Source organism: Hibiscus syriacus, unplaced genomic scaffold (assembly GCF_006381635.1).
Source record: "Hibiscus syriacus cultivar Baekdansim isolate YM2019G1 unplaced genomic scaffold, ASM638163v2 tig00110201_pilon, whole genome shotgun sequence".
NCBI lineage: Eukaryota > Viridiplantae > Streptophyta > Magnoliopsida > Malvales > Malvaceae > Hibiscus > Hibiscus syriacus.
Genome location: NW_024062624.1, coordinates 1636432 through 1650034, shown reverse-complemented (window position 1 = coordinate 1650034; position 13603 = coordinate 1636432). Strand labels below are relative to the sequence as shown.

The 13603-nt window shown below is 33.3% G+C and overlaps 2 protein-coding genes across 2 annotated transcripts; both read left to right on the top strand.

Annotated features, from left to right (window-relative positions):
• The first annotated feature begins 85 nt into the window (after window positions 1-85).
• On the top strand, window positions 86-2480 carry LOC120218803 (mitochondrial carrier protein CoAc2-like). The gene is made up of 7 exons (XM_039215698.1): window positions 86-299; window positions 786-871; window positions 956-1163; window positions 1288-1414; window positions 1514-1698; window positions 1786-1908; window positions 1989-2480. The coding sequence occupies exons 1-7, from the start codon at window positions 141-143 to the stop codon at window positions 2124-2126; spliced, it is 1026 nt and encodes a 341-aa protein (XP_039071629.1). The 5' UTR covers window positions 86-140; the 3' UTR covers window positions 2127-2480.
• Window positions 2481-7163: 4683 nt separating this feature from the next.
• LOC120218801 (transcription factor MYBS3-like) lies at window positions 7164-8465 on the top strand. Its single transcript, XM_039215696.1, has 3 exons — window positions 7164-7772; window positions 7903-8099; window positions 8201-8465. Exons 1-3 carry the CDS (start codon window positions 7478-7480, stop codon window positions 8456-8458), a joined length of 750 nt encoding a protein of 249 aa, XP_039071627.1. The 5' UTR covers window positions 7164-7477; the 3' UTR covers window positions 8459-8465.
• The last annotated feature ends 5138 nt before the right edge of the window (window positions 8466-13603 follow it).

The following is a 13603-nucleotide window of genomic DNA, read 5'->3' as shown; positions in this document are numbered from 1 at the left end:
TACAAATGTTTCTTTTCTTCTCCTAAGCCTGCTCTTTTCTATTAAAAACTAATACTCTTTTTTTATCTTTTACATCAAATATCGCTCTCCCCCCCTCTCTCTTTTTCTCGCTATCTGGGGCTACAAGACGTGTGCTTAGAATGGCAAAGAAGGGAGAAGAAAGAGATATGGGTTTGTTCTTCGATGGGATCATAAAGTCCATGCCTTTGTTTGCTAAAGAGTTGGTTGCTGGTGGTGTTGCTGGAGGCCTTGCAAAGTCGGCTGTCGCTCCTCTTGAGCGTGTGAAGATTTTGTTTCAGGTTTCTTTTTTTTTCCGGCTTTTCATAGGTTGACTTGATTTCTTGGTTCTTGCAAAATGGCCTGTACTTGTTCGACTCTCTGTTTCTTCTTTGATGTTTGAGTGTTTCTAATGGGTTTGCATTCATATTTGATTTCTCGAGCTTGTTTTTTAACATAGCTGAAGTTATCATGCAATGAAGTTTTTATGCTGAAAATTATATGGGTTTTGAGGTTGATTACATTTTCAGCCTAGATCGGTAATTCTTGAACTTCAATTGCTGTCGAGACTTGGGAAATTTAACGTGTCGAACCCTATAAATTTTATACTTTGATCGTCTTCTTCGCTATGGGAATAACAAATCGATATACTCATCTTGTAAACAAATAATTTATAACTGAAAGAATGTAGCTTTCCTTATTGTTCAGCCATCTTACGGGGGCATGCAATAATTGAAGATTCATCTTGCATTAGCCGATGGAACTACTAATTCATTACTTTGTTTCAGACTAGACAAGCCGAGTTTCGCAGCATAGGCCTCTTTAGATCCTTTGAAAGGATTGCAAAGACAGAAGGCATCATGGGTTTCTACAGGTGATGTCCGATTCATTAGCTTTTAACTCGAAGGTTTTCGTGAAATTTATTTTCAATTGCTTACTAAGTTATTGGTATGTACAGAGGAAATGGTGCTAGTGTCGCTCGAATTGTTCCCTATGCAGCACTTCATTATATGACTTACGAACAGTACCGTAGATGGATCATCAAACGTTTTCCTGACATTCCAAGAGGCCCTCTTCTTGATCTTGTTGCTGGATCATTTGCTGGAGGAACTGCGGTGCTTTTTACTTATCCTCTTGATTTGGTTCGGACCAAATTAGCTTATCAGGTATATACTGTGATAGCCGAGGCTGCAATTAGGTGCAAGGCATTCAGTGCCGACACTCATTGGGCTTGGATCCTTCTCTCTGAGCATTTCTGTTTGTCTGACCAAATTTCATTTGCTAGGGCAGGTTGTTGCTCCATCAAAGATTAATGCCATAGAAGTAGTTAATACAGAACAAGTTTACAGAGGGATTCTCGATTGTTTTTCAAAGACTTATAAAGGGTCAGGGCTCAGAGGTCTCTACCGTGGTGTTGGTATGCATTTCAAAACTAATCATGTTGTAGTAAACTTGTGCGTTGGTGGTTACGTTATTGTGGGGGGTTTTCTTATTCATATGTGAGAGTGTTTTTCAGCACCATCGCTTTATGGAATCTTTCCATATGCTGGTTTGAAGTTTTACTTCTATGAGGAGATGAAGCGTCATACCCCTCGTGAGCAGAAGAAAAATATAATGGTGAATCTAGCATGTGGATCTGTAGCTGGTCTGTTGGGACAAACTTTCACATATCCCCTTGATGTTGTGAGGAGGCAAATGCAGGTATTTTACTCCTCGGATTCAGATCCATAAATCAAGCAGTGATCAAACCGGAACTTTTAGTGTAATGAATGTGAATTGTCTTGTTAGGTCCAAAGGGTCTTGGCATCGAATAGTCCTGAGTTGAAAGGAACAATGGAAACACTCATTATGATTGCTAAAAATCAAGGCTGGAAGCAATTATTTTCAGGGCTGAGCATCAACTACCTGAAGGTAAGAGAGAAGTCCCTTCCAATTTTCATACTTTACATCAATAATTTCTTGTTAAACTAATATTTGTATGTTTTCTCCAGGTTGTTCCTTCTGTGGCAATTGGTTTTACAGTCTATGACATGATGAAATCAACCCTCAGAGTTCCATCCCATGATGAAGTTGTGATAGAAGTGGTAACAAATAAAAGAAATACCCGAACAACATCTCTTCACACATGATAATAAGTAATATTCATCTCATTGATCCGTTGGGCAGCCATCGAGGAGCTTTGTGTCATGTTTAAAGCTCTTTTGTTACAATTGACCCTGAGTCAGGCCATCGAACTTGTACATTCCATTCTTTTAAGCTGTAGATTAAGACTTCCATTAGTTTCAATCCCTCACCAAATAAACTTTGTATGAGGTCGAGCTTACATACATTTTTGAAGTGTGGTCCAGTAGCAAAGTTAGTCGGTTATACCTGTAACAGTTTCTCCCTCAAGGATGTTGAGTCTTCCAGGATTAGATTCACAATCAATGTACATAATTGGAGGGTATTAATTCAATAAAGAATTTTTATTTACTTCTGCTATGCGTCTTTTACTTGGACATTAATATGAGCATCATCTTCACGTCTCAGTTCAGTTAAGTGGAATTCATGTATATAGGTACGAATGGATGGATGTGGGTGGAGTTTTTTTTTTTGTGTGGCCCAAACTATGCAGATTTTGTTTGAGCAATGGAATTTTTGAGCTTCTTGTTCTCAAGCATGTAGCATATACCAGCATGAGAACCGAGAAGCTCTGGTTTACTCCATAGAGGTTTGATTTGCAGTGTATACATTGAATTAAAATGAAACTGCAATTAGTTTTTTTGATGTTCAACATGAAGTACGATGGTTTAGGGTGGTTTAACGAGTTGAAAACGAAGGTTGGTTAGTTGATTGGTCCATCCTGATTTATTCTTTTTGGTGTGGACGAGGGCTATGTTCCGACAACAGAGAATGAAGATGAGTCTGGGGAAAGATAGAGAGGGAAGTTGGAGAGAATGAATTACATGAGCTCTCTTATGAAAAAAGGTCGACTATATATTCTATGTCCTTGGTATCACGTGATGAAATATGATAAAAGAGAATTGACACTTAATTAACAGATAATATTAAGATTATAACAAGTTTATCTCATTAATCTGTTAGCTTTTTAGTGGTGAAGTTATTTCATCAACCAGTGATAATATTAATTGATGGATGGTTAAGAGTGTAATATATAATCATATGTATACTTAAGTTGTGTTAGAGTTGTTCATTCCAAAACAACACCTGGAGAACGGAGAGTGTAACAAGTGTAACCTCTCAACAACATATTCGACTGTTAGCCTATTGGTAAATGAAAGTGGTTTGCACATTAGACATTCAACTACGGCCTGCAGTTCTTGAATTTAAAATTTTGGATTATATTATCTATGATGTAATCTTACCTCTCTATCTCTTACTTTTAGTGTTTTTATTGCCAAATAGTAAAGGATTCTTTTGGTGTGGAAGTGATAAAAGAAGCAAAGTGCATGCATCTCATGTTATTAGCTATGCCTAGTGGTTGACGTCCTTCCTTTGAAAGCAACATTTGCGGTGCAAATCCCCCCCCCCCCATTTATTATTGCATTTTCCCTCCAGTCTTACTTTGATTTCAAATAATCTCTCGTCTTATAAAAAATACAAGCTTAAAGTTTTAAGATTGGAACACTTGATGCTTAATTGGTAGAGATATTATTTTAATCACCCACATGATTCGTTTTCAATAAATGAAATTTAACATTTTTATTTTTTATTTAATTTATTTAAAAATTGATCAACATGACCTATATGGATATAATATGAAGCTTAATGGTTAAATCATATATACTAATTTATTTTTGGATTTGTACGGAAGAAGAAGAAGAAGAAAGAGAGCGTAGGAGAAAAGATTGGAAGCAAACTGGTAACATTTGGCGATTGAACTTGCAAATTGATTGAGTTCCATTAGTTGTTACAATCAAATTTGGATGATCTTTAAGCAACCACATTCATGAAATTTGGCATATATTCTTACCAGTTGGATCATTGAACATCCAAAATCCTTTGTATATGAATGGATTACAAATATATATGAAAAACGCAATGATTCTTTCCTATATTATTTGTTATCCTTTAAAAATGTTTTTAAAAAATCATCGCCAATACGTTAAACAATTTCCATTAAATAATATCATAATTATATCAGTAATAATTAAAATCCCATTAGATATTAGAAAATATATAAAAGATCATTATTGTTATATAAAATATCACTAAAATAGCATATGTCAATAATCTATAAAATAAGTTGTTAAAAACTCAGTTAATTCCTCCTCTCTTCCCTAAAATATCAATAAAATAGCAAAATTCTCTTGTCCCCTCCCCTAAATAGAGATTGTTCAAAAAAAAAAATCAATGAAATACGTTATAAAGATTTATATCAAAACATACCAAACTTTTTGATAAATTTAGTACAAGTTTCATTTTTATTATTATTTATGTTTGAAAATTATAGTTATTTTCTAATAATATTATTTTTAAGTACAATATATTTTATCATTACACAAAATATTTATTGACATAGATTTTATGTTTAAGTATATATTTTAAAAGTATGCGTAATTTAAAAAAATATTTAAAAGATATATGTATGACTGGTTGATAAAAATTAATTAATTATAAATAAAATATGATTTCATTGTGAAAAGAAGAAAACAACTTAAAGAACATTATCTTATATTATAAGAGAGAGATTCGTTTTCATGATAATGTACTTGGATGCTAATGTATCGTTTCCCATTAATAAATTCTTTCAACTTGCCGGTGGATGGTTTGGTTTTCTTAAACTCCATTACCTTAATATTTAATATATGCTTAAATCAAAACAATGTTGGTCCATATCAAATATGATAACCCTATATGGGACAAATGCAAGTTGGCTAAGATATCTATCCAATAAAAATATAATCTTTAGTATTTTATTATTAAGTCTATTTGAATTCTGATTGAAGGCACCTCCCACCGTTAAATATCATTTCATGATTTGATAATATTGATTCATCAAATTAATAAATATCAAAATAAATTTAATTTAGTATTCTTTTATACATTATAGTTTATATTTGGAATTTGTTATTAATTATTGGAATAATATTAAGATTTAAATTCTATACAACGTATTTTTAACTATACACCAAATACATGTTAATTAATATAAAACAAATTTAATTATTTTTTATTAAAAAAACAAATTTAATTAACTTGTATAGGAAAGGGAATATTCTTTTTAGCTTCTAATATCATTAGTGGTACATATCTTATCAAATATAATATTATATTTTTATTAAAAATAGACGAAATATATTATGAGAGATATCAAGTAGAGTGAGATTGTCTAGTTTTGTTTATTTTGGCTGCTATCAATTTTTTGTTTTTTAAAGTAAGAAGAAGAATTCGGTAAGAATGGAATAATTATTCCGATTTCCGAGTATTGGCCGCCCAGTAAGCACGTTAGTGAAGACCTCAAGTAAAGGACAAAACTGGAAAATTGGAATTTCGATGATAAATTATTTTCAATTATATTGAAGAAAAAGAAGAAGAAGAATGTGAATGTATTTCCTATTTTTCTGTCTTGACTTTGAAAAAAAATTCAACATTTTCACCAAGATTATCGATGAAATAAGGATTTGAAAGATTCAAAAGATATTTCATTAAAAACTTTAAATCTATTTTATTAATAAATAAAAGATCAAATATTACTTTTTGATAATAATCATTTCACGATGAATGAAATAAATCAATTTAATTTATAAGATAAACCTTTTATTGCAATTATCTAAGAAAACCGAAAACCTGCTGCAGGAAATTCACACCCAACTAATGTAAAGAAAAACTAGAAATTTCCCCTACGAAGGAATCCCCAATTAGAGCAAAGAGGCAAATTCACCGTACCACCTAAACGAACACGAACCAGCTCTTTACAACGTCTAAAACAGCCTCATGATCTCTGCTATGCTTCCCATAAAGTTCAGAGTTCATCTCCTCCCATATGCAATAAAAAAAAACATTCCAAACCAACTTAAGGGTAAAAGACTATTCCCACGTACTCTTTTATCCACACCACCCAAAGAGAGCCCTAACTAGCAAGCACATTTTTAATCAGCTGAAGCAGACACGCTCTATTCCAACTTTGCGTGTCCTTAAGTTCCAATCCACCCTCCGACCTCAAGGTACAAATTTACTTCCAATTCACACGAGCACCTGCAATAGACAAATTCGTACCTTTCTAGAAAATTCTAGTAAATAACCTCTGCGAATTATAATTTGAGGAAGCACGAGTTGACGACACAAATAGTTTGTTATATTAAACAAAGTACCCTTGATTAGTTGCAGCTTGCCTACATAGGCTAAGATGGCGGTGCGACCACTGTCCCAAATTCTGTTTAATCTTATCAATTAAACCAGCCCAATCATATCTCAAAATTGGCAGCGACAATAACAATAAGGGTATGATTTACTTTTATAATTCTATGTATGGAGATTATATTTAATGAATTAAATATTAATATTTATTATATAATTTTAAAATCAATTTTTTTAGATAATATATTATTATAACGCATTAATTTAGGATGGTTGATCCACATCAAGCTTCGAACCCATGATTTTATATGATATTTCTTATCCCTTCTCTGAAGCCGTCCAAGTCTAACTACCGACACCTCCAAACTATTGGACGATCTTGTCCCCCTTTCATTCTTCCATATCTCTAGGTTATTATTATTATTAATTTTCTGGTTGGTTTTTGTTAGTCCAGATGAATGAACACTATTGACTTTCTCTTCTTTTTATTTTAAAGTTATAAGCACTATTAGCTCGTATATACTATTCTTTTTCAAAGTCAGCAATTAGAGTCAACTTATACGTATATGTATATGCCGGGTGGAGGGCCATGCCCTCCTTCAAAATTTAATATTATGAAAATAATATCTTAATAGAATTTTGAATTACAATATTTGATAATATGTTTTTAATGATTTCAATAGATTTAATTCTATTGATTTATAGTGTTATTTTTAATAAATAGTAATATTTAACGACTTCTATTCAATCTCAATTGTTGTTATGTTTTATTTATTAAAAAAACCTTATAATATATATATCATGCCAGCTACATCCATTCTCCATATATAGATGAAAAAGAAGAAAAGAAAGATGTGGATCATGAGATAATATAAGATAAGAAATCTAGAAAGGGAAGTTTAATATTGTATAATTTATTTTGTTTGGAACCAAAGTTGGAAAAATATATACAACAATAATTTATGACCATCCAATCACCTGATCTAGGTATACCTCCATTTTCATAAACCCCACACCTACTCCTTCATCATATATACCATCGAACCTATCTCTTATTTATTATTTCCTTTCTCTAATCCTTTTCTCTTTCTTTCCTTCTTTCTCTGATCTCTCTCTCTCTCTCTCTCTTTGGGTGTGTGTGTGTTTTGTACGAGAAGTTTAGCTTTTTCTCTGTACAGAAATGGGCAGGAAATGCTCACATTGTGGAAACATAGGCCATAATTCAAGGACCTGCACCAGTTTTAGAGGTAACACTAGTGTTGTGGGCGGACTTAGGCTCTTCGGTGTTCAACTCGACATATCTTCATCATCCGTCGCCTTCTATAAGTGTTCTACCATGGATTACTTATCGTCTTCCTCCTCTCCTTCTTCTTCTTTGTCTTCTCCTAGAATCTCCACGGACGACAATTCTGATAAACCTTCCATTTGTTATCTTTCTGATGGTCTCATGGGTCCATCTCCTGAAAGAAGAAAAGGTCAGTTGATTTCTTTAATGTTTTTCACCATCTGTGTTTTTGAGCATGTGATTCAGGTCCTATTTGCAGAGATCCCCCTCCCCCCCTAAGAAAATAGATAAATAACCAGAAATATTATTGGATTCATCAGGAGTTCCATGGACAGAAGAGGAACACCGGGTATTTCTAATAGGGTTGGAGAAGCTAGGGAAAGGAGACTGGAGAGGCATATCTAGAAACTTTGTTACTACAAGAACTCCAACCCAAGTTGCAAGCCATGCTCAAAAATATTTTCTTCGACAATCAACTCTCAACAAGAAGAAGCGACGTTCAAGCCTGTTTGACATGGTATACTTTCCCTAATTTTACAATTCAATTGACGAAATCTTAGATTATATTATCGAAACCAAGACATCTTATGCTTGTGGTTCTTGTTCCCAACATGACAGGTCCGAAGCAGTACCATGGTTGGACCTAATGTTAACACGTCAAATTCCCACCATCACCATCATCATGCCATGCTGGATAAGTTGCAGTTGCAGCACGTTGATTCTCAGTTAAAAACATCAAATGCAGTGGCAACATCCATGTCTTCAAATCTTGCGCCTGATTTGGAACTCACACTTGCCGCCCCAAGGCCGGGTTTGGAAGATAACAGTAAGTCATCGCCGACAACTCTATTCATCAGATCTATTAGCGTTACTTGACAACTTTTGTTAAGAACAAATCGAATGAAAATAACCTTGTCATTGATGTTCAAACTGAAGCCGCATAATTCTAGTAATTAACTAGTATTATTGTTTGCTGTATTTTTTTAAAGCTTAACAAATATTTTTCTTAACTGGTGATGTTGTAGGAGGGCTGAGGGCGGCAATATATTATATGTAGTAAGTTAATTAATATTTATTATTTGTAGAACTAAATCTTCCTTTTGTTCTTTAATTTGTCCATGATTGCAAGTAGTTGGATTAGCCTATTTGGCATTAATATAATCAGTTGTTTCAATGGGCTTAAGATGAATTTTCCCGCTGTTTTTGGGTGTGCAAAGGTCCAGAAAGTCAGAAAATAGCAGCCTAAGGAATGAGTTTAATTCATGCATTATTGTAGTTTTAGTAATGATAGGCATCTTTTGTTTATTAATTAGTATCGTCGATGTAACGTACGCTGCATGTTGGGATTAAAAATACGTTCATCTTTAGTCTATTGATTTCCTTATCGATTTCCTCAATAATTCGACTACTTAAGTTCCGGTTCAATTATTGACAAAGTCGCAGTCGAATTGATAAACTTATAATCTATTAATGTTATGAACCAGAGTTTGAATTCTATGTTACATATATAGTTTTAATTTATAAATTAGAACGAATAAATTCCAATTCATTCTTTTAAAAAAGTTAAAGAGTTTCCAATTTTAGGTTGAATTGCGCCTACAAGGGGATATCAAATTATACAAGTGACTTTACCATGGGGTGACATATATTTTGAGATGGCTCCAATTTGAACAATTTATTCTATAAATACGTGTACATTTATCCAACTCAGTATTATCTCATAATCATATTAAAATGAATCAAACGAACATTGTTTAAGCGCAATTGTGACAACTTTCTATCACTTCATTTTAGGGCAAGTTGTGTTAACGACAGCAGTGGAAAAAACCGAACTTAGGATCATTGAAGATAAAAAAGAACGGGCATCTTTCTTTTAGAAAAGAAACGGAATCCAAACATCTGGGATTTTCTCAAAATTGACTAAATTAAAATGACATGAAAAACCATGTTATAACCCTTTTGATTTAAAACCTACATTTAATAGCCCCTTTTATCTCCATTACAATTTTGTGTTTGTTTTTGTTGTTTACCTGATCCGGATCCTTCTCCTGGTTTTCTACAAGATGTTAATAAATAGGCTGCACCTTTTCATGAAAAAGGTATATCTATGGCGCATAATAATTTGACACTGGTGGATAACTACATGGGAAAAGACAGTATTTCTTGTCCCACCAGATAGTTTGGGACCATTGCTATCATCCCCATAGATACCAAATCAGCTAATAATGATAATCTAGAATTTGTTTGGTCCAAAGCAATTTTTATGGACTAGACTAAAACAAAATTTTAATATATGCTATAGTACTTTACGAAATAACTGATTAGTTTGCTGCAAATTAGTGCCAGATAGACCAGAAAGAATTTAGGGGAAAAAGCCTTCATTATTCTTCAAAGATAATTTCTTTCAAGTTCAATGATTATTATAGTATTTCTTTAATGCAACCGACGATGGGTTTTTTTTTCAATAGAGATTTTTGAAAAATTCCAAATTTATCATTGGATGTATATTGGACTGGTGCTGGTGATGGTGAGCATGCATGTACTGATATTATCATCAGATGAAGCGAATCTTTAACAAATCTGTGCAACGTTTGCTGTAAGGATTTATGTCTCTCACAGAAATTACCACGTGACTAGAAAATTGGCACACCTATGCCACTATTAAACTCCACCTCTTTTCTATATACTTGGAGGATAAGGAGACGAAGCTTTCCAACCACATGCTTGAAAACTTTGAATAATCTACGACATAGCGGCACTAACATAAAATTTTGTTACCCAATTTTTTAGGGTAAAATACACAAATGATCTCCCGACAATAACGCGTTATTTTGTCAAGTCTCTCGACTATTAAAAGTTATAAAATGATCGCTCGAATATAAGACGTTGTTTTGTTGAATCCACTGACTATTAAAAGTTACAAATTGGTCACTTGACCATTCATATGTTTCAAGCTCGTCATTTTTCATTAAAAATTTGACGACCTTCTAAGTTGGACATTAACTTGTTGATTATGATAAAAAAAAATCTATTTCTAGAATCGTTTGAGCTATATTTTTTCGGATCATCCCTCCATTTATAGTATATCATTAAGCCAGTGTTTGAAATATTATGTCATCAAGACAATGCTTAGAAGCAACGATGGTGCCAATAGACATTATTAAAATATGATTTTATCATATCTCAGTCAGCAAGTGAACATTTAGTTCAGACGATCTTCAGTTTTTTAACAAAAAATGATGAGTTTGAAATACACAAATAGTCAAGTAATCATTTTACAACTTTTAATAGTTGGAAGACTCAACATAACAATCTCTTGTAATCGAGAGACTAATTAATATTTAATATTAATATATATATAAAAATATACATACACAAACAATAAAGCAATACATACATAAAAATATACATACACAAACAATAAAGGAAAAGGAAAAGAAAAATGAGCGAGAATGTAGAGAGAAACGTAGCTTCCTTAGCTCCCACTCAAAACCCTCAAAATTATTATGTCACTTTTAAGTCACAGTGACCTTTCAACAAACTGACATGTTTTTTCTGTTACTCTGTGAAATCAGCGACGTGTTAAACCCTCTTCTCTGCAATCCTTTTGCCCGCCTTCAGCCATTTTCCATTTTAAGTCTTGTAATATAATAAAAATGGGATACTTGAGAGATCACCTATACCTTGTTTTTAAGGTTTTTTTTTGTTTGAACTCACCAGTTTTAAAATACGAGATTTTTAAATTTTTCAAAAACATTAAATTAGATCGAATTTTTAAATATAAAGTGAAATCTCTTTTCCACTTTGGTTTTGTATCAACAAAAAATTTATTTAAAAATATCTTACATTTGATTTTTTTTAATGTTAATAGACTCCTCGACTTTCTCTTACAACATTATTCAACAATTTCTATGAAAAATATAACATTTGTGGAAGATAAAACATTATTAAATTATATAAATTATTATAATTTTAGTAACATTTTATGCAATATTCAATCACATAAATCAATAACAATTTATATAATTTATTAACAATTATATGTAATTATTCTTTAAACTTATCTTATTTTAGTAGTACGTATTGAAAATACATTGTGACCAAAAAATTCATTGAACTATATATTTGAATTATTTTAGATAAATGAGCTTTATTTGTCCCGGAAACAAATCAAAACTACAAACAATCAACCCCTTACAACGAGTAAAGCAAAAACAAACAAACCCTTATACAAGATTTGGCTCATTACAAAGAAACGTGTTCTATCTATGAGCATCCCTATCAATTTACACCTAACTGCCTCCCTTATATATCGAATAATATCATCAACCTGTATACGAGTATGCTGAAAAAATGCGGAGATTTCTCTCCCTCCACACATAACAGATAAAAGAGTTCCAAGCAATTTCCATAACGATCGTAAGCAAAGACTTACCCTTCAGGCGTACAACAGCCCAACTGAGTTTCCAATTTCAATCCCTCACCGCTCTCTGCAAATGACAAATTCGCAGCACACCAGTCCACACAACTTTTGAGAAAGGGCAGCCAAAGAAGATATGGTCCCTTGACTTCAAACCACTTCCACAAAGAACACAATCAGTCCAAACGACATCAATCTATCCCTTGTAAGAAGCCTATTTAAAATGGTCATCCAAGAAATGACCTAATGCCTCAGAATATAAGATCTATGCCACACCAATCTATGCCAGTCCACCTTATTCTTTCTATGCCTCACAACTTTCCAAATCTCCGAAACCGTCGGTCTAGAACCAGAGAGATCCAAGGATAACACAATCAATCTCAACTTCAACATCCTTCTCCAAACCCAACTACTTTCACTAACCACATTCACGCTCCAGAATGTAGACCCATTAATAACATACTCATACTGTTAGATTTGTCTAGAAATTAAGTTGACAAGTTGGAAATTTCATCTTGGTTGGTGGCCAACTTATTGGAAATTTCATCTTGGTTGGTGGCCAAACTTTGAACATGTGAATTTCATATTTGGTGGCTAACTTGTACACATTGGAAAATTCTTTGGTAGGTGGCCAAACCTTGAACATATTGTTCTTGAAACTCAACTATAAATAGGCCTAAGTATTTCTATTAGAAATCATCCCAAAAACAAGTTCTCTCTTCCTCTTGTATTCTTCATTCTCCCACTTTGGGAATTCCAAAGAATTCCATTTGTTGTAATATTGGCGATATAGTGAAGTTATCATCCGGTGTGATGCCCGAGGAGTAGACGATATTCTCGTCGAACCTCGTAAATTTGGTGTGTTCTCTCCTTTATTGTTTTTATTCGATTCTTTTCCATTGTATTTCAATATTCAATAGTTTGACAGGTTTATCCGCTGTGCAACCTTTGGTGGTTTTAATCTTGACATTTTAGGTCAATTTTAAAACTACGTTCGTGTGAGAAATAACCCGTTTTCCCCAACAATTGGTATCAGAGCTTCGGTTGAGGTTATCCTGGTGGTTCCATTGCTGAAAAGATACAGTTCGTGATATTGAATATTGTTCGTTAGAATTAAAATGCCAAAATACAGATCAGTTGAGACATCAAGCTCTTCATCTGGACCGGTGAGGAGGGTGATGTCAAATGCAAATTTCTCGGTGGAGTTGTTCGATGGATCCGGTCATTTTGGCATGTGGCAAGGCGAGGTATTAGACGCTTTATTCCAATAAGGTCTAGACATCGCCATTGAGGAAGAAAAGCCCGAATATATGGAGGAGAAAGAATGGGGAACAATCAATCGTTTGGCGTGCAACACGATTCGATCTTGTCTTTCCAGGGAGCAGAAGTATGGCTACAAGAACGAGACTTCTGCAATTAAGATGTGGAAAGCTTTGGAGGAAAAATTCCTGAAGAAAAGCTCTCAGAATCTTCTCCACATGAAGAAAAAATTGTTCAGATTTGACTATCAACCAGGCACCAGTATGAATGAACACATCACTGCATTCAATGAGCTAGTGTAAGACTTATTGGGCATGGATGAAACCTTCAAAGATGAAGAT

Coding starts and splice junctions, on each gene's coding strand:
- LOC120218803 (XM_039215698.1), top strand. CDS start 141: ATGGCAAAGAAGGGAGAAGAAAGAGATATGGGTTTGTTCTTCGATGGG. Junction 872..955: donor GGCATCATGGGTTTCTACAG/GTGATGTCCGAT, acceptor TGGTATGTACAG/AGGAAATGGTGCTAGTGTCG. Junction 1,164..1,287: donor GGACCAAATTAGCTTATCAG/GTATATACTGTG, acceptor TTGCTAGGGCAG/GTTGTTGCTCCATCAAAGAT.
- LOC120218801 (XM_039215696.1), top strand. CDS start 7,478: ATGGGCAGGAAATGCTCACATTGTGGAAACATAGGCCATAATTCAAGG. Junction 7,773..7,902: donor ATCTCCTGAAAGAAGAAAAG/GTCAGTTGATTT, acceptor TGGATTCATCAG/GAGTTCCATGGACAGAAGAG. Junction 8,100..8,200: donor GTTCAAGCCTGTTTGACATG/GTATACTTTCCC, acceptor CCAACATGACAG/GTCCGAAGCAGTACCATGGT.